General features: G+C 42.0%; 1 protein-coding gene across 1 annotated transcript in view; it reads left to right on the top strand.

The window, feature by feature from the left end:
• LOC144762928 (calpain-13-like) overlaps window positions 1–26538 on the top strand; it is a 441560-nt gene that overhangs the window by 235418 nt on the left and 179604 nt on the right. Inside the window, exons 7-9 of the mRNA XM_078648230.1 lie at window positions 7295–7380; window positions 14243–14317; window positions 19495–19671. Coding sequence (XP_078504356.1) covers window positions 7295–7380; window positions 14243–14317; window positions 19495–19671 — 338 coding nt within the window. The remainder of the gene's footprint in view (window positions 1–7294; window positions 7381–14242; window positions 14318–19494; window positions 19672–26538) is intronic.

The raw sequence follows: 26538 nt of genomic DNA, 5'->3' as shown, positions 1-26538 counted from the left end.
TCCCTTGACCCCCTCCACGGCGCAATGGGATTGTCCCTTCCCATTGGAGTGGTGCACCGACTCCGTCAAATACCTTGGGATACACATCCACCTGGACGCGGTGTCCATTGTGAGACTAAATTATGGGCGCGTCCTGGATTTTTTGGAGGACAATACGGAGCGTTGGCTCCGTCTTCCTCTGTCCATGGCTGGCAGGATTGCCATTGTCAAAATGGTTGTCCTCCCTCGCTTTTTATACTTGTTCAACAATATTCCGATCCCTCTGACTAAGGTTTTCTTTACACAACTTCGCTCTGCCCTGCTGCGCCTGATATGAGGCGGCAAAAACCCTCGTGTGGCTTGGCGCACGTTGACATTACCTTATGAACGAGAAGGATTCGGGGTGCCGGATTTTCACCTTTACTACCTGGTGGCGCAATGCTCATACGCGCACTCCTGGTTCCACCCGGATGCCAGGATTCCCTTCTTGCGACCTGAGGCCGATACGGCACTTCCGGTGCCGCTTTGCTCCATACTTCCCATGGGACTACCCCGTGATCCACAAGACATACAGCCGGTCTCCACAACGAGCTGGGCCTGGGATAAGTTGCGGAGACTGCTCCGCATGGACAAGCTGTACTCTCCTTCGCTCCCCCTCCCCAACCCTCACTGGCTCCCCATCACTGGAGAGGCGATAGTTGACCGCACGCTGTCCAAGTTTCAACTGCACACTGTTGGCGACCTGTTCCCTGAGGGACATGCTTTTTCATTGACGGAGGACCCCCGCTTCGAAGACCGCTCATTTATGGATGCGTTCACCCTGGCCAGGCTCCGATCCATGCTGCACGCTGAATTCCCTACGTTTCCATTGTCACCGCCCGAGGAACCGGCACTCACGTTTATCATACAGACTCAAACAAGCGCTCATGTAGTGTCGCGATTATACAAGCTATGCATGACATCTCTTCCCTCCTTTGACACCGCGGTGCGCGCTGTGTGGGAGAGGGACTTGGGCATCCAGATTACTGATGACCAGTGGGAGGCATGCTGCGCTGTTACCAAAACGGTGTCCATGAATAGTAGGCACAAACTTCTCCATTTCAAGTTTCTACGGAAGATGTATCACACACCCCCGCGCTTGCCCATAAAATAGACGCTAACAGACCACACAGTTGTCCCAGGTGCACCTCTCCTCATGCTGACTTTTCCCACTTGTCGTGGACATGCCCGAAGATACACACCTATTGGCTAGAAGTCCACCGGGTCTTGGGTGAAATACTGGGTATGACACTGCATCCCACCCCCGAAATTGCATTGTTGGGCTATGTAGCTAACTTCCCACAACCTCTCCGTAGACTGGCATCCCTGTGCTTCCTCCTGGCCAAGAGGGAGGTTGCGCTGCTCTGGGGCGCGCGCCGCGCTCCGAAGGTTGCCACATGGCTAAGGAGTGTGGCCCACTGCAATACTAACAGCGTGGAATTTTCGGCCTTGCTCCCCTCAGCTTCCCGTCCGACGGACATATGGGGGCCATATCGAAGCTATGTCGAAAAATTGACCCAGAAGGCGCAGTCCCAATCCCTTCATTCCATTGTCCCGGAGGGGGTGGGTTAGGCTGTAAGTGGCCCCTCCACGCGCCCGGTGCCATCAGATGTCACACTCACCAATTTGGGCTCTACACTGCTATCTACCTTGGATGGGGGGTGGGGTGTGGGCATGAGAACTGGTGTGTTCCAAAACATTATGCTTGTCAACTGTGGAGTTTCGCTCCTTAACGAGGAGAGACCTGTGCTAGCGGACCTGTAGCAGGATGTGTGGGTTGTGTCCCAGACCACCACGACGTTCTCAATATTTACCTGTAACTGTGCTGCCTGACTTGCCTTCTTGATTCTCGCTTGCTTCTTGCTTTCATTTCCTTTGCTATATTGTGTATTTTTTGTTCTTATTGCAATTTGTTCATTTTTTTGTCTTTGTAATTCTCCTATATTGGAAAATGGCACTTTGTATTGCTGATCGAACCGGCCAGAACTTTCCCGCTTCTGCATTGCCCTTTTCCATTTGATAAGTATGGTATCGTCCACTGGTACACATATATTGTTCTGGTTTGTTGTAACTTACTGTGCATTCTATTTGGTGCTGAATAAAGTCTTTAAAAAAATATATATATCACACCTAGTTCTCTCCTTCAAAAGGCACAAGCCATTCTCTCTGCTCTAGGAGGAATTTTCACACCTCATCAAGGGTGGGCACAAACTGGGGAACAGATGCTGTCAGGATAATTCTAACTATCACTTTCAAGCAGGAAACGTATAACTTTCTAAAAGCTATTTTATGTCATCAAAAAAATCCAACTTTAGCATTGGATTGCATTTTAGTAAGCATTACAAATAGAGACTAAGTAATTTGCGTGGCTTATCCTAAGCCAACATGAGCAAAAACTAGTATTTTAATTGAACATTAGTATTTCTCATAGGATTAGCTAGAGCCCTTTACATTAAGGGCTAATTACTCTAGGAATATGCCAACACTAAATTCTTGCATTTGTACAAGGCCTACTTAAGGGGGACATTTGATATTTAAAAATTAGGGTTTTTGTTGTCAGAAGGAGCTATTTTGACAGGTTTGCCTGCAGGTTTACAAGTTGCAGGAGTCAGGCTGCAGGTAGGCCAAGAACCCCTGTTTTCCTTGTCAGCCTAGTGGATAGGACAACATGTGCTGATGCCACATGTGACATTTAAGTTTCCATGCGTTGGTGTGTTTTCCTGCACCATACTACTGCGTTACTGGAAAGTTAAATCTACTAATTAGGATTATGCCAATTCTGTAAAGTCTTAGGGGTTAGAGTACAAGCCCTGATGACTGGGGAGCAGCTTTTTAGAATGCACAACTAAAAAACGAACACCATAAGATCAATTAACAAGCATTTGCAATGCAATAGGTCTCGCATTTCCGCGAGTTTAAGCTATTGGCATTGTAAATGACAATGCCTATTATTATTTTTTTTAAACGTAAATAAAAGGCATTGTCATTTACAATGTCAATAGCTTAAACTCACGGAAATGCGAGACCTATTGCATTGCAAATGCTTGTATTGTTAATGGCAGCAGAACTTCTGAACGTTAAAGTGATACCGCCGAATTTTCATTCTTTTATATTAGAGTTCTGCACTGCCAGGTGTTGCATTCTCCGTTCACTCATTGAGGGAAAGACGTTTTAGGTGCTTGTGCATTTCAAGTACGACTGATGATCACAAACATAATAAAGGCCATTTAATTTCTCCAGGATACTGCTCAAGGCTCCTGATCAGCAGACGTGCTTGTTTATTACATGACACCACAAATGTAACATCAACAATGTCTAATATCCATAATGCCTACAACGTTGCAAATGTTTGCAACTGTGATTTAGTTAATTTCTAAATTAACAAGTGTTCATTTGGCGTATGAAAATTTACGAAAGTAACTGCAACTGAAAAAACAAATCCCCGCCGGGCCGCCGCGCTGCCTGCGACGACCCGGAAGCGGTTGGGAAGCCGGCCAATCACAGCGCGGCCCCAACCGGAAGTCCCGCCCCATCGCGGCGAGAGGGAGAGAGAGCTGCCCGAGGAGCCACGAAGGCTCCGCATTGAGTCCCGGTCCCGAGATGGGGGACCGGGTGAAGAGCGGCCGGGCGCATGGGGAAGGCGGGGCTCTCATGTGGTGAAGCGCCACCCGAGATGCAGATCCGCCGCCGAGCACCGCCAGAACAGGTGAGTGTGTTGAGTGAGAGGAGGGGTGAGTGGGGGTGGGGTGTACGCGTGTGTGTGTCTCTGAGTGTGTTTGTGCGTGCGTCTGTCTGTCTGTGTGCGCGTGTGTATGTTTAAGGGGGGGTGCGTGTGTGTATATGCAGTGTGTGTATGCTTTCTTTGTGCCCATGCGTGAGTGACGACGTGCGCGCTCACGAGGTCGAATCTCGGCCTGCAAATGCGCGTGGCACTTTCCTGTCCTCATTCCCCGAAAAGTAACTACTATAGTTGTCTCGCATAGACAGCAAGCAAAAGCTTTGCTTTTGCTTACGTCTAGCGAGACCTAAAAAGGGGTGATTTACCAAAATGAGTGTTGGACCCGGGCCTTTGTGACTGGTTCACCCCTGAACGTTTTGCTTTTGATGGCGACCTGGTGTTCATGATTTCTGGCTTGGCGCACTTTTTCCCAGGGTAAAGTGCGTGCGTGGAGTAAGGTTGGCCTGCCCTCCCATAGGAATGCATTAGGAATGTGTGTGTCCATGTTACTTCCTGATGCGTGGGGAGTGCAGGCTCGAGTTTGGTATGTGCAAACTTGTGAGAGTGAATGCTGCGCGATGGTCTGTGCGGCTTGTATGTGTCTAGTGGGGAAGTGCCACTTCTAGACATTGATGTGTGTGTGCCGTGAGGGTGCTGGAGCGTGATTGGCTGGAGTTGGCTGGCAAGCCTGGCTCCAGGAAGTCTGGATGGGTCTGCCCAGGAGAGAGTGGAGAGATCAGCATGAGTAATGTGAGGGAGGGCTGCACCTGGTTCCTGATGGAGCTGGGCTTTCCCCACACAATGCTGGCTCCGCCCAATGTGGTGCGTCTAACGGCCCTAGCCTCCCCAGTGAATGAAAGGGGTGGTTGGGCCATCAAGGGGGCTCCAAAACCAGCTGCGACTGGTTCTTCCCCCACCCTGCACCTTTAGACAAAGGAATTTCATGTATAAAAAGGGGCTGTGTCCCCTTCCAAAATGTTCTTGTTTGCCAACTTGAATCCTGCCAGGGGCGTGCTGCTGCTTGGGCCCGGGGGAAGGCTTGCCCCCCCCTGGGCCCTGCCCAGCCCCTGGACTCCTGAAGGACTTTGCTGGACTGTTGGCTCCTCTAGCGCCTGGGGGCCCTGGATTCCTTCCCTAAGCGCCTGGAAGCACTTTTTCTTTGCTTTAGCGCTTGGGAGCGCTTTATCTTGCCATTAGCGCTGGGAGCGCCTTATTTGCTTTGCAGGTGCCCACCCTGCTTATGGCTGCCCTAGCGAGTGCCCACCTCGCTCTTTTGACATTATTTTGTCCCCTGGCAGGTGCCCACCCTGCCAGGGACCTGGCCGCTATTTTTATATTTTAACTCGAGGGAGCCCACCCCTCGGTTATTCATCCCCCAGCCTACTAGTGCCTGAAAGGGGCCGCCGTGCTGCCCACGGCGAGCCGGAAGCAGCTTGCGGGCCGGCTAATCCCAGCGCGGCCCCGGGAGAAGAACCGGAAGTCCCGCCCCGCCGCCATGGAGCGAGAAGGAACCTTCGGCGTCTGCCCACGAGGCTCCCCCAGCGAGAGGAGAGCCGCAACGCGAAGGGAGAGCGGCTGAGAGCAGCTGAGAGCAGCTGAGAGTGCAGGTGGGGCTCCGCGGTGGAAGAGGAACCCCGCGCTGCCCAACGGATGAGACCGGCGCGTCCACAGACCCGGTGAGTGCTGCAGAGAAGGAGAGGAGGGGCGTCGGGGCACATTGCCGGTGCCCGCCCCTCCCCTCCAGCGCGAGCGCCTGGGTGCTCGGAGGCCCGCGGGCCTCCCCTGATGCAGAGTCCCCCGAGAGGGACTCCTCCTAATTGATTGAGAGCCCGAGAGGCTCCACCAGCGGCCGCATTCTGGTAAAGAGCCCACAAGGCTCTTGGGCATTTTCGATTCCCGAGCCTAAGAGAGGCTCCAACGAGCGGGAGCAGTAGTGTCGGAACCCCGAGGGTCCCGGGGGCCTTATTACCGAGTCTGAGAGGCTCAAGAAGGTGCCACATTTGTTTAGAGCCCCAGAGAGGCTCAGGGGCATTGCGTGTTTTGAGCCCAGCGAGGCTTAACGACGGCCATTCTTGTGTAGAGCCCTGAGAGGGCTCAGGGGGGATTTCTTCATTGTTAGAGCCACGAGAGGCTCTTGCATCCCACAGTGGTTTTAGAGCCCAGAGAGGCCCAGGGGACAGTGCTTTTGGCCAGAGCCTGCGAGGCTCCAGCGTTGGCCCATCAGTATTTTCAGCTGCCCAGCACTTTGTGGGCAGCTGCCACGTTTAGGCCCCTGACACTGGGTCACAGGGCGTCCTAGCCCCAACAAGGCCTGAGGGCCTAGGGACTGCCACAGGTTGTGGCTCATGTGAGTTTTGCGCAATTGCTTGTGCTTGCACCTCTGAATGTGTTTTGATGCATCATGTGTTTTCCTTCCTTACACCTCAGAATGTGTTTTGATGCATCATGTGTTTTCTTTCCTACACCTCTGAATGTTTAGGCATCATGTGTAATGTTCATGCTTATACCCCTAAATGTTGGTGATACTTAGGCGGTTCTTTTTCTCCTAGTACAGGTGTGGCTAGTGAGGTCTTGGTTCCCTGCGCAATATTTTCCTAAGGTGGTTAGGGTTGCGTAGGAGGTACTTACCCTTTACCAGTAATTACTGGTTGTGTGCTAACTTGTTCTAAAAGTGTTCTATGTGCTAATTACTATTCCTAAAAAGTGATGATTCCTGACAGTGGTCCAGGTGGCCCTGTCTTGTACATATCCCCTGTAAATTCTGCCCGTGCCTGTTGGCACATTGTAAAATGTGTGTTCTTATCTAATGTGTTTTGGTATAATACAAAGGCTATTTTTATATAACCTTGTGTGGAGTTTCCTTTGTGGTGGGCCTTGGGTGTTGTAGCTGGGTGCGCACGCAAACACTTAACCTACATAGCCTCCAAGTTTAGCCTGGCTGCTCGCGTCACGTTACCTATAGGGTGAGCAGGGGTTATCTTGGTGTGTGACTCCCTTGCCCTGACTTGGAAGTGGTGGTCTCTGACTGACTTTTACGCAAGCCTTGGCCAGCCAGAGATCCCGTTTCTAACAATGAGGTACTGTCTCACATTGATTTATAAAGTTCCTGGAACTATCATTTGCTAAATGTGGAGTTCAAATATGTCTGCTCTTTTCTCAGCCAGTTCAGGGATGTATGACGTTACAACGCATACTTTTACCACGCATACCTTTTCAACGCGGTTTTTACATCGCAAACCTTTACAACGCATAGCGCTTAGAGGTGCTGGATAGTGGTAAGTATAATTTTCTATTCCAACTCCAGTCCCCGTGGACACTAGGGAAGGTGTTGGATAGAAAATTAAACGTATTCCCTATCCTAGAGCGCCCCCAGCGCAATGCGTTGTAATGGTTTGCGTTGTAATGCCTGCATTGTAATGGTAGTGCGTTGTAAAAATTTCGTTATAAACGTCGTTCACCCCAGTTCAGTCACAGATGATACCTATTGTTCATCCCAAAAATAATATTCTGCTAATAGCACTCTTGCCTTAAGTTTTTCCTTACTTTATCTTACTACAGGTACCATACAAAAATCGAATGGAAGATCTTGTCCAAATTTGGAACCCATGGGGCCAAGGAGAGTGGAATGGGGCCTGGAGTGATAAGTAAGACAGTTTGAATGCTGGATATGTAGTACCTTTTTACATTGATCCTGTCTGTTATGGAGTCTTATGAATAACATCGGAAGCTTTTAACCCTTTCCTCATTTCTCACAAATCTCACCAGCCTCATGTTTAACAAACTCCATTTTACAAGGAAGAGTGGCAGCATTTGAACTTTGTAAACGTTTACACCAGTATGATATTTAAATGCAATATGCTGGAATTAATTGTACTTCAAATACCGTACAAGTTGCTTTTTTTCCCAATCTAAAATCATTCAAGATTCATTGTTATGCAATCTAGCTATACTTCCTTAAAACATTTACATTTATACTACATTGTTATGTATACAACTCCCTTAATAGACCATGTTGACAGATTTTTTCCTCAGACAATAGACATGCTTGGTGACATTTTTTTGCAGTTAAGTGCAAAATAGGTTTTGTGATTGACAGTACCTTTGTTGTGAGCTCTGCTGAGGATTGTGAAGTATGCATTTCATTTGGAAGATGGTGACCAGAGGATAGCTTGCTTTGAGATGTCAAGAAAAGAGGAAAGACAATATCTAATATGCTCATGGAGTTGCTTTCGTTTACGTACTGTGATTTATGAACTGTCTGAGGAGTTGTGTTGCTAGTCCTGCTCCCCACCATGACAGTTTTTAGTTCAGAATAATTTTTATTGAAGTTTCAAAAGAAAATGACAGTTTTTAATAGTTAAAAAAGCTTCCTCTTTTGTGGTCCTAAGGTCTGCCAAGAAAGATGGCAAAAACTAGCATCAGCTATTGTATGAATCAATTCTTCTCATACGAGCCGCAAACCCTTGGTCTACCAACATCTCGGTAGACTGAAAGAAAGTGCCATTCAATTCAAGGTGCTTTGCTTATGAATTCTCATCTAATTGATGATACTCCATCAGCAAAACGTAGTATACTTTGTACAACCCTAGATCTAGCATGATAATTTTCTGGTAGATCTAAAGCACAGCAGAAGAGAAGGAGATTACGAACATGGGAGGAGTAACTACTCCTGTCTATGGGGACTCAATCACGATGCATATTAGAAAGAACTTCAAATCAATTCTTGCGGAGCAGCTACCCATCTCATGCTTAGTACTCAGAGCGAGCAACCTGTTGTGGATGAATTCCTAAAGTATTCCACAGTACAACATAAAGGGACAGAGGTTCTCATTCCAGGCATGGCCCGTGCAGGGCGTTATACCGGGGCGGTGACGTCAGGCGGGGGAGGGTCAGGGTGGGGGTTTGTAAAATGCGGGATATGGACCATTACAGGTAAGTACCAAAAAAAAAAACGAATTGCGTTTCCTGCGCTGCATCGCCAAATGTGATGCAGCACGGGCAACAAAATTTGTTTTATTGATTTTTTTCGGTACTTACCTGTAATGGTCCATATCCCGCATTTTACAACCCCACACCCTGACCCTCCCCCGTCTGACGTCACCGCCCCAGTATAACAACCTGCACGGGCCGTGCCTGTCTCATTCCTGCTATTAATCCTGATCTTATGTATTGCTGGGTCCAAATGAGTAGCAGTGCTAGAAATCTGCTTCTATATCAATCATCTAATTTAAGTATTACTAGGTATGGAAACATATTCAACAACAAAAAACTCCTAAGGCATCACAGTCATTAGGTTTTGGGTTTTGAAAAATAAAAAAAGCTTGCTGACCATCTGCCTGAAACATGGCCAACACTCAGCAAACTTTCCGTTCCTTTTGAGAAGCCGCCATGGCAGTAACTCCTCTAGAGATGTCTCTAAATATATTGGCCAGTAGTCTGGCCAGGGTGGCGGATGTAATTGCTCCCGCCACCATGACACACAGTAGACCACCTGCCATAATCTAAAGGAAGCCCTAGGTACCTTAAACCAGTGACATGCGCTGGCTTAAAGGACTTTTTGAATGAGATGCAATAATGACGTTCGATCAAGAGACCTATACTTGGTTTGTTTACAATACTAATTAGTGGAAGATAAAGGAGTATTTTAACAATGCAAAGCGAAACCCATATTTAACCATTTCAATCAGTTACACATTCTATTGAAAGGCATCACAGATGGACTGCTTATGATCCTCTCACCATTTGATGATTTTACAGGTCAAATAACTCTGTGACTGGCTTTGGGAACACCAAGCCCAAAAGACAGATTCAGCGAGCAACTAGAATGACCATTGGCCTCAGGGTCGAGTTTTGGGTACCTTTATCCTCAATGATCTTGAAGTGTCACAGAGTGGCCTACTATTCTAGTATAATTATCATGAACATATTCCACAGTTCTATGGAGAACATTTGTTTTCAGTGTCCAAATGTCCACTTCCTATACCCAACATATCAATTAGTGTTGTCCAAGCGCATATTGGCTATCTTTTTGGTGCAGGGCTCAATTAATTCTCTCATCCCAGAAAAAATCATTTATTTTCCATTGGAATCATCTCTATAACTCTAATCTTTGACTCAGGACAACCTTCAGGCTACATAAGCTATCCTTGATCCAATCTCTGGCATAATCATTAAATTACTTTTTAGAGCGCATTGTCGCTTGTTCATATAAGGAGGACACTATCATTCATATTTTGTTAGCAATATGTTAGGTTTGTGTGTTCAATCAAGCACATCATTTGCCAAGGTTATTAATATTCCAAAATAGCCTGCTATTGGATTCCAATTGCAAAATAATTTAGCACTGTAAACTATCTAATTGTGAGCTCTGCACTTGAATTAATAATTTCTTCTTCCTTTCTGAGCTGAGACTTTTCTTTTCGAGTAACCAACAGTGTCAGTAGTAAATCTCCAAATTCTTCCAATCTGATTTCATCAGAATGCATTTACTCTGAACATGAAACTACATACTTTAGAAAAAACTATACATAAATGTTTGTGCATTTAAACCTAGATTTTTCCCAAATCTGTGCTACTCAATTGCTCATTAAACAAAGTATCATGGTCAGTGAGCTGGCTGAGGTGGTGTAACACCTCCAAGTACTCAGATGTAATCTTTGAAGTCGAAAAGCACAGAAGGCTGAGACAGTATGGTAAATCAATTCTGCAGACTGAAAAATATTTTTCAAATGGTGTCTTTTCTTATCATTGGCCCACTTGGTTGCTAAAGTCATTGTCATCTTGCCTTGCTCTCGAGTCTGTAGAACTAATGTATAGTCCTGTATCTGTAACTACACAGAATGCTATTGACACTGGTGAAGTTGCTAAAGGGATGGATGACACAACTCTACTTTGAAAGCTTTTACTAAAGTGAACATTCACCAAGGATGACGCCCATTGAGATTATAAGAGTTCTTCTGAAGTGATTCGCTCAGATTAGCCGAAAGGGAGGGATGCTAACCATCTTACATAGAATATGGAATCCTTACAATTTCTACTTGGAAAGAAAGTTTGAATGCTTTGAAAGAACATTCTGTGTAAAAAGGGGGCACTGAAAATGATCCTTTAAAAAAATTGTGGTGCTGCAGAACTATGCCTCTACACCTATAATGGGAGAATTAGAGTACGCAGGAATTGTCAAATAATTTGAAGATACCCAGCATAACACCAAATGCTGAAGATGTTTACAAATCAACGGAAAAGTAAGCAAAATTGAAGCTTGACCTGTCAAAGGATAACCACAAAAAAGTGAGTAAAAGTTTGCAATTGCTAAAGCAAAATCATGTTCCTCTATTTGGTTTCTGCAAGGAGAAATGCAACCTCTTAATATGCTAAAGAGATTGATTGTGTCCATTAGTATTTCTTTTACAAGAGAAGAAGAGCAGGAAGAAGTGTAATAAGGGAAATTGAAAACAAAGGGGTTCGAATCTTTCCTGCATGGGCAAAATCAGAGTATCACAAAGAAAGATATTAATAGACATGAGATCTTGACAAATATCCCCTTTATTCTCAGTGCTTCAAACAAACTTTATAGGTCAGAAGTTATTAGGCTCTAGTTAGGAGATGTTCAAGTGAAAACAGATTTTTCTTAGTCTTTGGGATATTTTGCAGAGTCCCAATGTAAGAGTCAGCCACTGTCCTGAAGGCAAAGCACGGGAAGAAAACATTGAAACAAATTAAGAATGAAGTCTTGGAGCGGTGAATACACAAATCCGACTATTTCTCACAGACAACTGATTCCTTTACTAGACTGATGCCTCGAGACATTGCATCACAATATTTGCCTACATTCATAGTATTGAGATTAATAGATTTAAGGTGAACTAAATGCATAACATTACATTTCTTCAGACCATTGCAGGATGTACATTCCAAACATTTATCTATGCTTGCTATGAAATGTTCTAGTGGCTATTTTGGACTGAGAATCCATTATTGTTTATCGTATGCTACCTGCACCTGCTGAAGAAGCCTGCACTCTAGAAAGCCCACAAAGGTAACATCACGTGGGAGAAAATCCTTGTTATTTCAACATCCACGTATCATGCTTTGGATGAAAAAGTCTCCTTATCCAACCGGAAACCATTTCACTCATATTTCACTAAGAGATTATGTTAAAGTGATTTGCATCACCATTGTACGCAGCCAACAACATCTACAACTGAGCTTCTGGAAATTTTATGTGTGAAGGTAGCTTTTGACATTAGACAACATTTACATACACAGGCCTGTCTATATTCATCTACATCTGGGGCAAAGGGTTGGTTAGAAATGAGGAATGGGCTTAGGCCAACACTTGATTGAGTACGTGCTGTTAGAAAGATTGGTAGGAAAGGAGTTTGGTTTAGTTTATTTAGTTGTTACCTTCAAGTATAGTCATTTTTACACTTGATTGAGTACGTGCTGTTAGAAAGATTGGTAAGAAAGGAGTTTGGTTTAGTTTCATTTAGTTGTTACCTTCAAGTATAGTCATTTTTACACTTGATTGAGTACGTGCTGTTAGAAAGATTGGTAGGAAAGGAGTTTGGTTTAGTTTCATAAAGTTGTTACCTTCAGGTGTAGTCATTTTGTGGTGCTCAATTCCTTGTAATAACAGTCAAGGAGCCCTCTGGGGCATCTGACCTCAGGAGCTCTGTATCTGTTTACAGTGGCTCTCTTTGATACCTTTGCTCAGGTCTAGCCCTCTCAAGTACAGCTTCACCACTGACAAAGCTATGGCATGAATCCTTGCACATGCTCCTATATTAAACATCTTTGCAGTGGTTACTGTGGCATATTATGATCTTCAACAAGATTTTTTTTTTTTTTTAAATGGGCCTTCTCTAGTGAGTGCATGATGGTTTACACATATGGATTTGACCCTGCTGACTATAAAACCAGAATTCCCTTAAACATGGGGGGTTGGATTGGTAGGACAGGGTAGATTTTGCTTGAATAGATCATTTGGATCAAGATTATTATTTATTTCTTAGTAAGCACAACAAATCACCCTAAAAGGGCCTGTAGGTGCTGGTACAATTCTACGGGTTAAGGAGCAGAGACGTTTGAACCATTTAAACAAAAAATTAGTGCATAATATTCAACACCCAAGTTATAAGGGCTTTTTTGAGCTGTCTAGAAATAACACAGGCACGTAGATGTAGCAGAAGCTGATTCCAGTACTAAGGGGCTAGGCACGACAATGATCGGCCCCCATACTTGGTGGTGCGGATGCACCCAGGATGTAACAGAAGTTTCCTGCTAGACCCTAAGACTCTGAGTGTGGGCATACCGTTGACGTTTATCCTGCAGGTTTTGTGGTCCGTTCCCATGCAAGAATTTATGGTCTAGACAGAGAAGTTGAAACACGGATCGCTATTTTATAGACAGCCAATAAAGGCTTCTGATAATAGGTTTGAGTGCGATCGAGGTGGAAGATGACAGACTAGCCATACAGCAGTATTATGGCCCACATGGAGTTTGGCAAATAGTCCTTCATTCATGGCAATCATTAGCACATGCCTTAGTCCAGGCGGCTGATTATCAGGGCCTGTACTAGGGATTTTTTTGACTGATGCGGTAGACATGAAATGCTTACCTGTGAGGGTGCATGATTCCAAAGCAAGAGCCTGTGTTACCATTTACATGTTCTTTCATGAAAAAGTTCTCATCTGCCATGATTTCTAGATTTCTTTCTACCAGTTTCGGAATGGGTACTGCGCCCAAACTCTGAGGCCACCAATCCTTAGACTACACTGAATCGGCCTTACCAAACAGTACAATTTCTGTTTTACTTGCATGTAGTTGCAAACAGTTGTGCTGGATCCACGAGGCAATTTTATTCATGGAATCTCAGAATTTACTTTGGTTGACCCTGGATTAGGTCCCATTGTGATGACAAGCCGAGTGACGTCTGCATAGGAGATGACCTCGATACCAAAGGATTTTATCATTTGTGCCAGTGGGGCCGTGTAAATGTTAAAGAGAGTGAGGCTCTCTGTCATTCTGTGTGATGCTCCACCTGCTTATGATATTCTCGAAAGCCATTATATCATGGAATTATTTTACTGATGATTTTTCTTGGGATACTGCAAAAGAATTATTCAATACCTTGGACTCTTTTACTGATAGGACTGCAAAGGTATGCTCAGGTTTCTGCAAATAAGTACTTTTCTCAAAGTCATATGGAGTCAGGAGGTTTCCGTTGGTTTTCCAGTAATGGTCCCATTCAAGAAACATACAAAAGTGAATCACAAAATATATAGTTATAGTTCTGTAAAATTGTTGACCTACAAACATATTAAGAGTTAAGAGTAGTGCATTAAAATATTTCTATATATACTTACCTTGATAATATGAGAGTTGATATTGTGCAATGGTGCAGATAATTAACTTAAGAAGTTAGGTGAATCCCACATTATTATGTCGGTGGTAATATACAAGTATATGACTAATACAAAAAATAAATGTGTTTTGTTTCATAAACAGCTCTGTGGAATGGGAGAGTGTCAGACCAGACATCAGAAAGGAGCTCAATGTGAGGAGGAATGACGGGCAATTTTGGTACGTCTATATATGGATTTCATTTTGTTTTTTTAGATACTGAGGGATTCCTCAATCAGAAATTCAAGGGCCAGTTCATAAGATGTGTAGATTTACTACAAGTACATTTACTCGCTGAACAGCTTTACTGTTTTCGGCTATTCACAATTTAAAAGCATAAATTACTGAAATGTGCAGGCTTATATGTTTTCACCCTTTGAAATAAAAACATCAAATGCAACCATACAGTTACTACTACTAATAACTTTAAGAACATATTTAATGAACTGCTCACTTGGTGGAGACAGTGCAATCAGGATGAATATCTCCCTTTGGTAAAATCCTTATTTTATTTTTTTTTACTTTAAAAGTAATTTGAAAACATAATTTTCTGTTAAATATTAATGCTAATTAATTACATATATGTCTTCTAAATGGAGAACAATATGAAAACGTTCACAGGATAATGCATTAAATTAATATTTTATTATGTATTAAAAATGTAAGTTACATTAATATTTAAAATTGAAAAATATTAATATTTTAAAATACAATTATACATTTCTTTTTACAAATATGTTTTATCATCAAATTAAATGTATCTATATTTTTTTAACATTTTCAATAATTTAATTTAATTTCACATTGTTATCAGTGGTATTTAATTTTAAGTCCCTCCTTCAATTAATTTTTATGGGAAGGTATTGCAGGTTCAGTGGTTGACCATATATGGTGCTGCACTTCAGTTCTGAGCAGATGTACATTTACTACTGCTTTGTTTTTTTTTGGCTGTAGTAAATATTGAAAGCAGTTCCTTCCTACACTCCTCCTTATTCCTCCTTTTGCCCCTCCCCGTTAGTTGTAATTAGCCCCCTATTATTGAATTATAAACGCCTCTTTCAGCGGGTGAATCCTCCTCTTGATGATGGTGTAATGCAATTGGAATAAAGTTTCATATTACTCTGGAAGGATGGAATCCTCCTCCGATGGCTTTGTATTGAAGTACTCTAACTTTTCTGCTATTTGGCCTTACTGCTGCCAATCCTGTAGATATTAAACACTTTGTAGGTGGCAGTTAGTAATGGGGTCTCTGGCAGAGGTACGCACTGTGTCCAAGTAGAGACTACCACTCTAGTCAGGGTAAGCTAGATACACACTAGAAGGTAACCTGTGCTCACCCTATTGTAGCTTGGCAAAGAGCAGTCAGGCTGATCTAAAGAGCCAATGTGTAAATTATTTGTGCAACATACACACAAACAGTAACACAATGAAAACACCAAGGAAAGACTCCACACTGATTTAGAAAAAAAGACAATAATGTTATAAATAAAGCAAGACCAAATCGACAAAAATCCAATAACTAGAAGTTCAGGATTAATTTTTAAAGAATAAAAGTGTTTCTAGTGCAAAGAAGCAATAAACTCCTATTGGGGTTATCTGGTTGCACTGGACTGGGACAAAGTCAGCAGTTCAAACCGACTGTAATGGATCGCTGGCCTGTGACAAAAGCCATGCAGATCCAGTGAACGGGTATTTTGATCCTTGATCGTAATAGTGAGTTTCAGGGTGCAGACAAGCAATGCATCAATGTCAAGCCCACAGTTGAAGTGATGCATTGATTTCCTTCACACAGTGAAGGCGTTATGTGGTTTCCGAAGCAGAGGTTTCGAACGCTATGTGGTGTTTTCGAGTACAATGCGCTGATTATACTCCCACAACAGGGTTGATGTGCCGGTTCTGCTACACAGAGGCTGGAGATGCATCAATTTCTCTGGTGCAAGTATCTGGCTCCACTACCAGTAAACCAGGCACAGGCGTAGAGGTAGAGACTTTGATATCCCCGAGTCTCAAGCAAGAGGAGGCAAGCCAACAAGCCCTTGGAAATAACTTCACTTGCATAGCAGCAGAGTCCAGCTCTCCCTCAGCAGGGTCAGAGAGTACCAAGAAGCTGGGCAGTACAGCAGAAAAGGAAGCCTTCAAAGTCAGCAGTCCAGCAGAGGTTCAGTCATAGATGGGGCAAAGCAGTTCTTCTGACAAGTTGTAGGTCCAAAAGTGTCTGGTTTGGAGGGGTCAGAGACCAAGTAAGTACACCCAGTTGTACCTTTGAAGAGGGGATAACTTCAAAGAAGGGTCTTTGAAGTGCACAGAAGCCCTTTCTTCCCAGCCTTGGATCCAGACTATCAGTAGGGGGTAATTAACCAGTTGTTTGGGGACAGGACACTAATTGTTCGGATGCAAGTGTCAGCTCCTCTCTTCCTACCCAGGAAGGACCATCAGAACGCAAATGAGTGCTCAGACACACCTAACCTTCCTGTATTTGTGGCTGGGTAGAGGAATACACAAAGTGAAGCTGTTACCCACCTGAGACATTTATTGGAGTCAGGCTGCCAGCACAACAGAGTAGTAAGAGCTAAAAGTGGCATTTCTAAAATAGTAATGTTAAATCCAACTTTACCAGTAAAGAGGATTCATCATTATCACTCCAAAGATATGAAACGTGCCAAAGTTACTCCTTTCTAATCAGGAATTACAGCTTAAAAGTGTTTTAAGGAATTCCCAATGGAAACCTGGGAGAATAGTATGCTGTGCAGCGGTGCTAAACGAATTTGGATGTTTTTTTTCACTACCAGGCCAAGCAAAACTTAAAAGTACATGTCCTCCCTTTTACGTACACAGTACTCTGCCCTTTGGGCTACCTGGGGCCTCCCTTAGGGGTTGCTTAGATTTCATAAAAGGGAAGTTTAAACCTTGGCAAAGGGCTTTAAATGCCAAGTCGAAGTTGCAGTAAACTGCACATACAGGGTCTGTAGTGGCAGGCCTGAGACATGTTTGAAAGGCTAATGGTTTGGGGTGCTGCAGGCCCACTAGTAGCATTTAATTTGCAGATCCTAGGTATATGGTATACTACTTTACAACAGACTTATAAGTAAACTAAATATGCCAATTGTGATTACACCAATGTTACCATGTTTAAGGTACAAGCATATGCACTTTAGCAAAGTTCAGCCGTGGTAACGTGCTCTGAGTCCTAAGGCTAACAAAAAGAATCAGCAAAAAGAGCAGGTAAGCAGGCAAAGTGTATGGGGGAAGACCACCCTAAGGATGACATGTCTAACAGTGGCCTTCAGACAGCACTACCCTTACGCCAGTAGCGCAAACAGCATCTGCAAATGCCAACCGCTTCCACACCTCCCACCAGCATCACAGAATGATTACAGGGTTTCCATATTAGGGTGATAAGACGAGGAAGGCCAAACAAAATAGGGGGGGTTGTTGGCTAGTCTAGGCTGGCCTGGTCTCGTGGATCGGGTTTAGTAGGGGTACCAATGGGAGTTCAGAAGGAGTACTCAGATCTGTTTACTCCTACCCTTTCCTCTCCCTCCAGTTGCACCTCCCCCATGCCTCCATTTTCTGCCTAGTACCGCTGCTTGAAAAGCTGCCCCTCTGCCTCCCTCCCCACTGCCGACTTGTTCCATTTAACAATGACTACACTCGCCTATACTGGCATTTCTTTCCTGGATGCCTTGACATTTTCCTTCCTATATTCACTCTAAGCTCTTGAACTTCAAGTTTCAGAGACAGATGCAGTGGAGCACTATGGACTGCAGTCTTCAACACTGTGTCAGATTAGAGCTTCTGAAGCGATACATAAGGGTGTCTCTAAGGCTTTAAGAGCCACTGAGAGGCCATCAGTTTAGTTACTGGTGCACCTGCTTTTAGCTTGAGGTTAGGAACAGGTACAGGAACCTTAAAAAAAAAACCTTAAGTCTTATGGAGCTCTAACCTAGATACTATTTTTTTTGCAATATCAATATACTGTTTTCATTCCAGAAATAGAACCTAAATCTAAGCCCAGCCCACATCCGAATTGCCACAACTTGAGGCTTTCTTGGATACACAGTTTAATTTGCTGTTTAGTGTCTGCCATTGGATTGTTCAGAGATTTGTGTTAATATTGTGAGGAATGTAATGTGTTTTGGTTGTACACTGTGCTTTCTTACTGCCCTTCTGATCTTTACCATTCCCACCCATCTCTATTGCACTGTGGCCCTGGGTGGCACACTGGTTGCTCTCCAATAGAGCTTGGTATTAAAAACTAAAGTGTGCACAGTAATGCAAAGAGCATGACAGAAATGGTCGTACTGCACCCCTTAACCCCGCTCACTACTATAAGATAAACATAACTGCTGCATCCCCCTGCTTTCAATCAACTGCGGTCTCATCTCCGCCATCTTTGAAGGTCTTCTCTATGACAAAGGAAACAATGGCCTACTCTGTCACAAACATTACAGTATTACACTTTTGTTGATTAGACCCTCAAAAAATATTAAATTAAACAACTACATCAGCTTACATATATTAGATGCTCACAGTACATAATGTTCTGGCCACAATGCAAGATACCATAACCTGAGATACTTTGTGGTTCATAGAGTGTTGTGAGGGACTGAGGTTCTCATACTGTGAAAGCAATTAACACAAGGGACACATTTTATTTATGGAGGGGGGTAGCACTGATTGATCTCAGCGCATTTCAGCCAGTTTACTCAAGCTATCATAATAATGCAGCAATTTATACTGCTGGCTGACCTAAAATGGTGGCTGTACCACATCTTCTATTGTACACAGGCAATGACAGCCTAATGTAATGTTAGCGGAGCATCACACTATGATAGAATTGTTACTTCAAAATCTTGCTAGTATTTTTGTGATTGGAAACTTGCATGATGGCCAGAGGGTTGTGTGAGGGAGAACAACACATCGAATTTTACCTGAGATTTTCTATAGCAATAAGAACTGGTTTAATATCTAGAATAAATATGCTGTTTGTCTGTATTCTTCCCAAAGCTGCATGATTCCATTCATGTTTCATGAAATCATTAAGAGATGGGTGGTTAGCTAATCAGATTGAGATTTGGCCCAGTTATACGTTTTTCCCCATTCTACGACCCTAAAAGTTTATCCCAACAAACTGCAGAGAGAGCCTTCTAAACTACCAATCCCATGAGCTTTAGTCTAAAGTACCTTATTGGGAAGTGAAGAAGTCTGAACAACTACATAAATTCTTGAATTCAGATCTAGACACAAGCATTCCCTTTATTTCTAAGAGGATGCAAGTGGATCTTATAAAATATCTGCACCTGACTGAATGTTCATTATTAACATTGTTATTTTACGGTTTTTATTCTGTATTTCAGGATGTCTTGCAAAGATTTCTTAAAATATTTTGCACAAATTAATATTTGTAACCTAACCCCCACTTACTTGGATTTTGAAGAACAACTGCACACCTGGACAAAAAGCGGTACTTGTAGTCGGTGGGTGAAAGGCAGCACGTCTGGAGGATGCTTCAACAATGGTAACCTTATTCCCCAGTAATGTACCTTATGAACTTGAAGCCATAAAATTCTATCTTGCTTATAGATAATAATTTAACCTCTACCTTTTATGACCGAGAGACCTCACCTAAAGGCAATGCATTAAAGACATTAAGGAAATAGACAGCAATTCGGTACCGAATGGTCCCTTATTTAACACAACTACTTATCCTAATAGATTATGAAACATACTGTTGCCTCACAAAAATTCCCTATATTTGTCGTGGGAAATGCCGGTTGCCTGCCTGCAAAGTACCCTTTTATTTCTCTCTGTTCAAATTTGTACCATTCTTGCTTTCTTTCTGTAGTCCCTTTTTTTGCACAATTTGTCTTAGACCCCTCTTTCTTTATTCTGTTTCATTTCTTCTTGAAGGTGTATTTTAATCTTCCACTATTTCCTTCCTTCTTCAAATGTGTAATTCATGATTGCTTCATTTATTTTCCTCCCGTTTCTCTTTATTGAACCTTTCCATCTTTTATTTGATGTTCATTTATTTTGTGTCATCTTTCTTTCTCTATTCATATTTCCTCCTTTTTCTTGCATCTTTTTCTGTTCCTGTGCTGCCTTAATGCGGAGATACCCCTTCAGGGGTGATTCATGCACTTTCTAAGCTTTTGAATTAAATTAATTTCCTTTCATATTTGGAACCCCCCTACTTCTGTAGACTCTGCTGCTCTCAGCATATTGCCACCCTGACTTTCTAACTTCAGTGATAATTTTTTTCTATCGTCCTTCCTTTATGCATTCTATCCATTCACCCTTATTGCAGCAAAAGATTGCAACACAGATATGAAAACAATTAGCACAATGTATTCAAATTATAACAATAGCTTTACCCACAGGCATTGACATCCTTTCTAACTGTCTCAGAACAGCCACTTACTACAATGTTGAATTGTCAGTGTTCAGGAGGTAACAGCGACAAAAATAGGTAGGGAAGGGGTTCGGGAGGAACCATGTATATAGCCAGCAAATATTATTATAAAGTGAACACATTATTTTAAGAATGTAAAATATGTTGTATTAGTAAATGATAGAATAATCTTTGCAATATTTCTCCAAGCCTTTTTCTTGCTCCTCTCTTCTTTGCTTTAATCCTTTTATGACATTCTTACTTTCATTCTTTATTGCTAGCTTTTTCGTTTTCTCTTTACAGCGGTCATCTTTTCTTTAAACTCTCCTTTCATTCAATATTTGTCTATTTCTTATTTATGCCTTTTTTATATTCATGTAAAGTACTGCTCTTATTTTTCCGTCCATTTTTATCCTTTCTGTCATTCTTTCATTTCATTCCATCACATTTCCAATGTTTCACACTCAACCACCCGTTTCTCTCTCGTGCGTTATTTTTCATTTTCATACATTTTCTATCTTTCTCTGTCATTGTGTTTGTGTTTGATCTAAGGCCTCCACTCTCCAGCTCTATACTGCTATTAGCTTGTAGTTTTATTTAAGATCATCTGCTTGGAGACCTGTGTCACTGATCCAAAGTCTGCTGAGACATTGAACTGCAACAGCCAGCATATCAATCTTATTGGTAAACCACATAGCAGCTGCATGAGCTTCACATTGGCCCTCTGCCTCTGTGTTGCCTGTTCTGCATGTCTCATGGAGATAGTTTTGCCGCGGCGTTTGCTCTGCGTGTGATTGAAGCTAGCAGTCCTAGCACTATTTGATATTCTTTTCAAATAACCAATGGACGGTGGGCCCTTAAGTTGCCTATCTCGACAATTTGACCTTGTTTTTAGAGATCCCAGGAGCACTGGTAAGTATAGGGGCGTTCCATTCAATTACATGTATTACAAGATGACTTGGTATGGCATTAACGACTAAAGTGGAAGAGAGATAAAAATGAACCACAGGCAGGGATCCTCTTTCCTCTTTCGATTGCACCGTGAATGGCGCATTGTGCAAGGTGTGCATTGACTATGTTGAGGGGTATGAGCGCTTCCCTGGAAAGAGGTATAATGATGGATTTCAGTATGACATCTCCGTATGTGGTGACTTTGAGGAGGTTAGTAAAGTCCACATGAGGAGACAATTTTAAGGAGTTCCACCACAGTATACTGTATTGTGTGATAGGAGAGACAATGGGGTAAACATAAATCTGATCTTGTTTTTTTTAAAAATAATAACGATGTAGTGTAATAAAGTAGTATTGGGTGTTCAAAAGGGAGAAACACTGGATGCCTTTAAAAATGGCCTCAAAAGCTTTGAAGATTCAGATTAATGGTTGATTTGTCATGAGTGGATTTGCTTCTATCTGAGAAGTGGGGAGATTTAAGTCACCGGTGGGGGTGGAGGGGCCTCCATGAAGCGGTGCGGATTTCTGTTACATTTTCATGTAGTTGTCCCAATACTGCCATCCACGATGAGATTGACTAAGGGTAGGAGTGTACTTGTACCAGCTTTGGAGCAATTGTAATTGCCAGGGTGATGAGTTCTTGCTCAAAAGTTTGCAAGTGCAAGACTCTGAAGGAACAGTATTGTGCTTTGTTTAGTTTTGCTTGATGTTGCTTTGTGGTTGGGTATCAGGGCAGTGATGATGCATAGGATGGTGACGTGGTTTGAGCGATTCAATATCACTGAGAAGATTGCATGGTTGAGAAGACAGACATGTTGACTTTGGTCTAAGTTACCTCATTTGGTTGCTTGAGATGTCAAGACAGTTGAATATTACCTCTTTCAAAGTCTTTTTTTTTGTTTAAGAAAGTTTTATTAGCATTTTGGATTAAATACAATACATATGTCATAAATAAGTGTAAAAATAAGAATATCAAGAAGGATTACTAAACATATGCAATGCGCAATAAACAAATAATAAAATGGACATAGAGAGAAGGAAAAAAGGAAAAAGGTAGATACATGTGGAATAGAAAGGAGGAGAGAAGAAAGAAAGAAAAGAAAGAAAAGGCAAAGGAGGGAAAGGGAGAAGAAAGAGAGGGGAAGGTAAGAATAAGTGGAAAACTGAGAGTTATTCAAGGAAGAGAGTTGGAGGAAAGATAAGTGGTAAAAGGGAGCCAAAGGAGATCGGATTTAATTTTCAGGGGGACAGAAGAGGACGAAGCGATAGCAATCCTATGTTCATTGCAGACAAAATTCCACCAAGTGTGAACAGAAATTTTAGAATTATCTTTCCAACATAATAAAATAACATGAAATGCAAGAGAAATAAACAAGTCCAACAATCTTGCAGAAGAAGAGATAATATCAACATCAGATGATAATGATCCCAGGAAAATAGTCTGTAAAGATAACTGGGCGGAACAACTAAATACTCGCATACATATCTTCCAAACTTCCTTCCAAAATGATAAAACAGGGAGACATTCGTATAGTAGGTGTTTAAGTGACCCAGTTTCTTTAGAACATGACCAACATAGTAAAGAAGATGTTGGGGAAAACCTATGGACACTTACTGGGGTGATAAGGACTCTGTGATATATGAACAGTAAAGATTGGGTAATACAAGCAGCAGGAGATATTTTAAACAATTTGGACCATATATAATCCCAAAACAGAACAGAGAAAGAAATATCAAGGTCATTTTCCCATGCAATCTCAACAATTGATTTAGGACGATCTGTACCAGTGGACATTAACAAAGTATAAACAAGGGCAGCCTTAGGTTGTTGAGTGGAGAATAAGGGATAAAGTGAAGAGGTAGGAACAAAAGAGGGTAAGACATCAGGCTTTGAAAGGGAAGCTAAGTGTGATTGAATGGCAGACGTAATAATGGTATATTCAGAAACATAAGATGGAGGCAAGTTAAATAAAATTTGTAATTTCGGAAACGTAATGATAGAGTCATTATCAAAAAATTGATGAACAAATAAAATATTCTTTTCTTTCCAGTGCTTAAAATAAAATGATTTGCCTTTATATCGAAGCAATTTGTTATACCATACAACAGATAATAAAAAACATTGCAAAGAGGATAGATTAGAAGAGAAGACATTGTGTAATACTGTTTGGGAGTATTTTAAGATAGGGAATTTGGTTAAAAAAGAACATTTTGACATAAAAACAATATGTTGAAAGGAAAAATCTTTCAGCAGAGAGCGTTCTAGAAGAACCCAGGTAGGTACAGGTGTATCATTAAAGTCATACGCCAAAGAAAAGGATTGTATAATCATCATTTTAATCGTGTCTAGTCTACCCCACCAGGAAAGACATAATGGGACCAGATTTGAAGAAGGGAGTTGATTTTCTTTATGAGAATCAAAAATAAGTTTAAGGGTATCTCTCAAGGAGGGTGCGAACCAAATACCAAGGTACTTAATTTTAGAGGGACACCAAGCAAAATCAGTATTATTAAACATGAATTGGTAACAGAGCGAATTAAGTGGGAGGACTTCCGTTTTGGATAGGTTCAATTTATATCCCGATATAGAGGAATATAACCGGACCTCATCCATAAATGGTGGAAGGGAGGATTCAGGATTCGACATGTAAACCAGCACATCATCCGCATATGCAGACAATTTAGTTTCAGTAGAAGACAATTTAAAACCAGTGATGTTAGGATTAGATCGAATTCTTTCTAAGAAGGGTTCGAGACAAAGAATAAATAATAGGGGAGAGAGGGGACAACCTTGACGAGTGCCTCTAGATAAGGAGAAGGACTTGGAAAATTGGTTGTTAACAAAAATACTGGCACGAGGAGATGAATAGAGGAGTTTGACCTTTGAAATAAAAGAGGGACCAAAACCAAACCAGTGTAGGGTACGAAACAGGAATTGCCAATTGATACGGTCAAAAGCTTTTTCAGCATCTAAGGAGAGTGCTGCTAAAGGGACTTTAAGATGTTTGCTGTGGGCAATGACATTGGAGAACATACGTGCATTGTCCGCAGCAAGCCTACCCTTCACAAAACCCACCTGGTCTGTTTGATTAGACGGGGGATAAGGGAATCAAGGCGTGAAGCAAGAATTTTAGCAAAAATGTTGCAGTCATAATTAAATAGGGATATAGGGCGATAATTTTTACACTGGGTGTGATCTTTATCATTTTTGGGGATTATGATAATTAGTGCATCCAAAAAGGACCCAGAAGCCTTCGCACTCAAAATAAAGGAATTGAAGAGTTGAAGGAGTTTAGGAGCAAAAAAGGTATGAAACGAGGAATAAAATTCTACAGGTAGGCCATCCTTTGATCGTTTGAGTGAGTTAATGGCTCGAGTTACCTCCTGAAGTGTAATTTCTTCTTCCAGGAGAGCAAACTCATCTGGTAAGGACGGGGGAGAAGGAAGGCCCTCAAAAAAGGATGATAAGTTCACATCAGAGGGGTGTGTGTCATCAGTATATAAGGATTGATTATAGGAATAGAATACTTCAGCGATGTCCTCATCTGCTGAAACCAATTTATTTAGAGAGTCATTGAAAATTGGGCCTACATTTTTACGTTCAGATTTAATTTTCAAATAGTTTGCCAACATTTTTCCCGCTTTATTTTGGCCACCATGGAATTTGGATTTAATTTTAAGGAGGTTGTTACAAGCCTCATTAGTAATAATCTTATTGAGTTCTGTTTTGGCTAAAATTAAATCTTGAAGGGAGGAGGAGGATTTAGAAGAGAAATACAAATGTTCAAGGTTTTTGATTTTACGAAGTTGGTCGTCGTATTGTTTCCTATTGAGTTTCTTTTTCTTAGCAACATAGGATATGGCAAATGCTCGGAACGCAGCTTTAAAAGCATCCCAATTATTTGGAATGGAGGTGTCAGAGGGATTATTAAAGGAAAAAAATTCATTGAAAAATTCCGCACTTTCCTTAAAAAAAACTGAATCAGATAAAAGAAAGGCGTTAAATTTCCAATGACTAAATTTAGAGGAGATAAGGGAAAGATCAAGTGAGGTAGGCATGGTCAGAAATAAAAAAGGAACCTATTGCAGATTTTTGAATGGAGGGGAGTAAAGATTTACTAACCATAATGTCATCAATTCTGGAACGGGTGTGATGAACAGAAGAGAAAAAGGTATATTCCAACACATCAGGGTTACACACTTTCCAAGAATCATACAAAGGACGTGAGGCAATGGCAGATTGGAAGCTCTTATGAGATTTGTCGGGTTGAAATTTACTGGAGGATAATCTATCAGAGAAAGGGTCTAACCATTGGTTAAAATCAACTTCAATCACAAACTCGGGGCAATCAATAGAAGAAATCAGGGCTTTAATAGCATTCCAAAACTTAGGGTCAGGACGTACCGGACCATAAATATTTAGCAGAACCAATGTCTTATTATGAATAATAACCTTAGCCATTGCCCAACGTCCTTCATCATCATGTTGAGAGGAGATAATTTGTACATTCAAAGCTTTGTGAAATAAAATAGCAACTCCCCCTTTTTAAGAAGAGCAGGAGAGAATACAACCTGACCCACCCACTGTCTCTTTAACTTGAGTGATTCAACATCAGAACAATGCGTTTCTTGAAGAAAAACAACTTGAGAACCAATTTTGGATAAATGAGACAATACCTTTTGACGCTTGACAGGGTGACCAAGACCTCGCACATTCCATGAGACAAAATTACACACCATTGAGGAGAGGGGTGATGGGCGACACGTGGAGAGAACACATGGTAAGGGAATCACTACAGAAATGGAGACAACAAAGACATAAAATACATGTAAAGAGAGCTCTCAAAATACTCATAACACAAATGTAAAATCTGGCCAAGAGAACAAAATACATCATGAAGAAGAAGAAAGAGACTGCAGAGGGAAAGAAAAATATAGAGCAGTGGAGAATAGGAAAAAAAACCAGTAAGAAGAGAAGAAAAAAAAGAAAGAAGAGGAGAGGTAGAAAAGAGAACAGATAAAAGAGAGAAAAGAATAAACAGATCAAGGCATAGAAGCC

Source organism: Lissotriton helveticus, chromosome 6, assembly GCF_964261635.1.
Source record: "Lissotriton helveticus chromosome 6, aLisHel1.1, whole genome shotgun sequence".
Taxonomy (NCBI): domain Eukaryota; kingdom Metazoa; phylum Chordata; class Amphibia; order Caudata; family Salamandridae; genus Lissotriton; species Lissotriton helveticus.
This window is presented reverse-complemented; position numbering and strand designations above follow the sequence as displayed.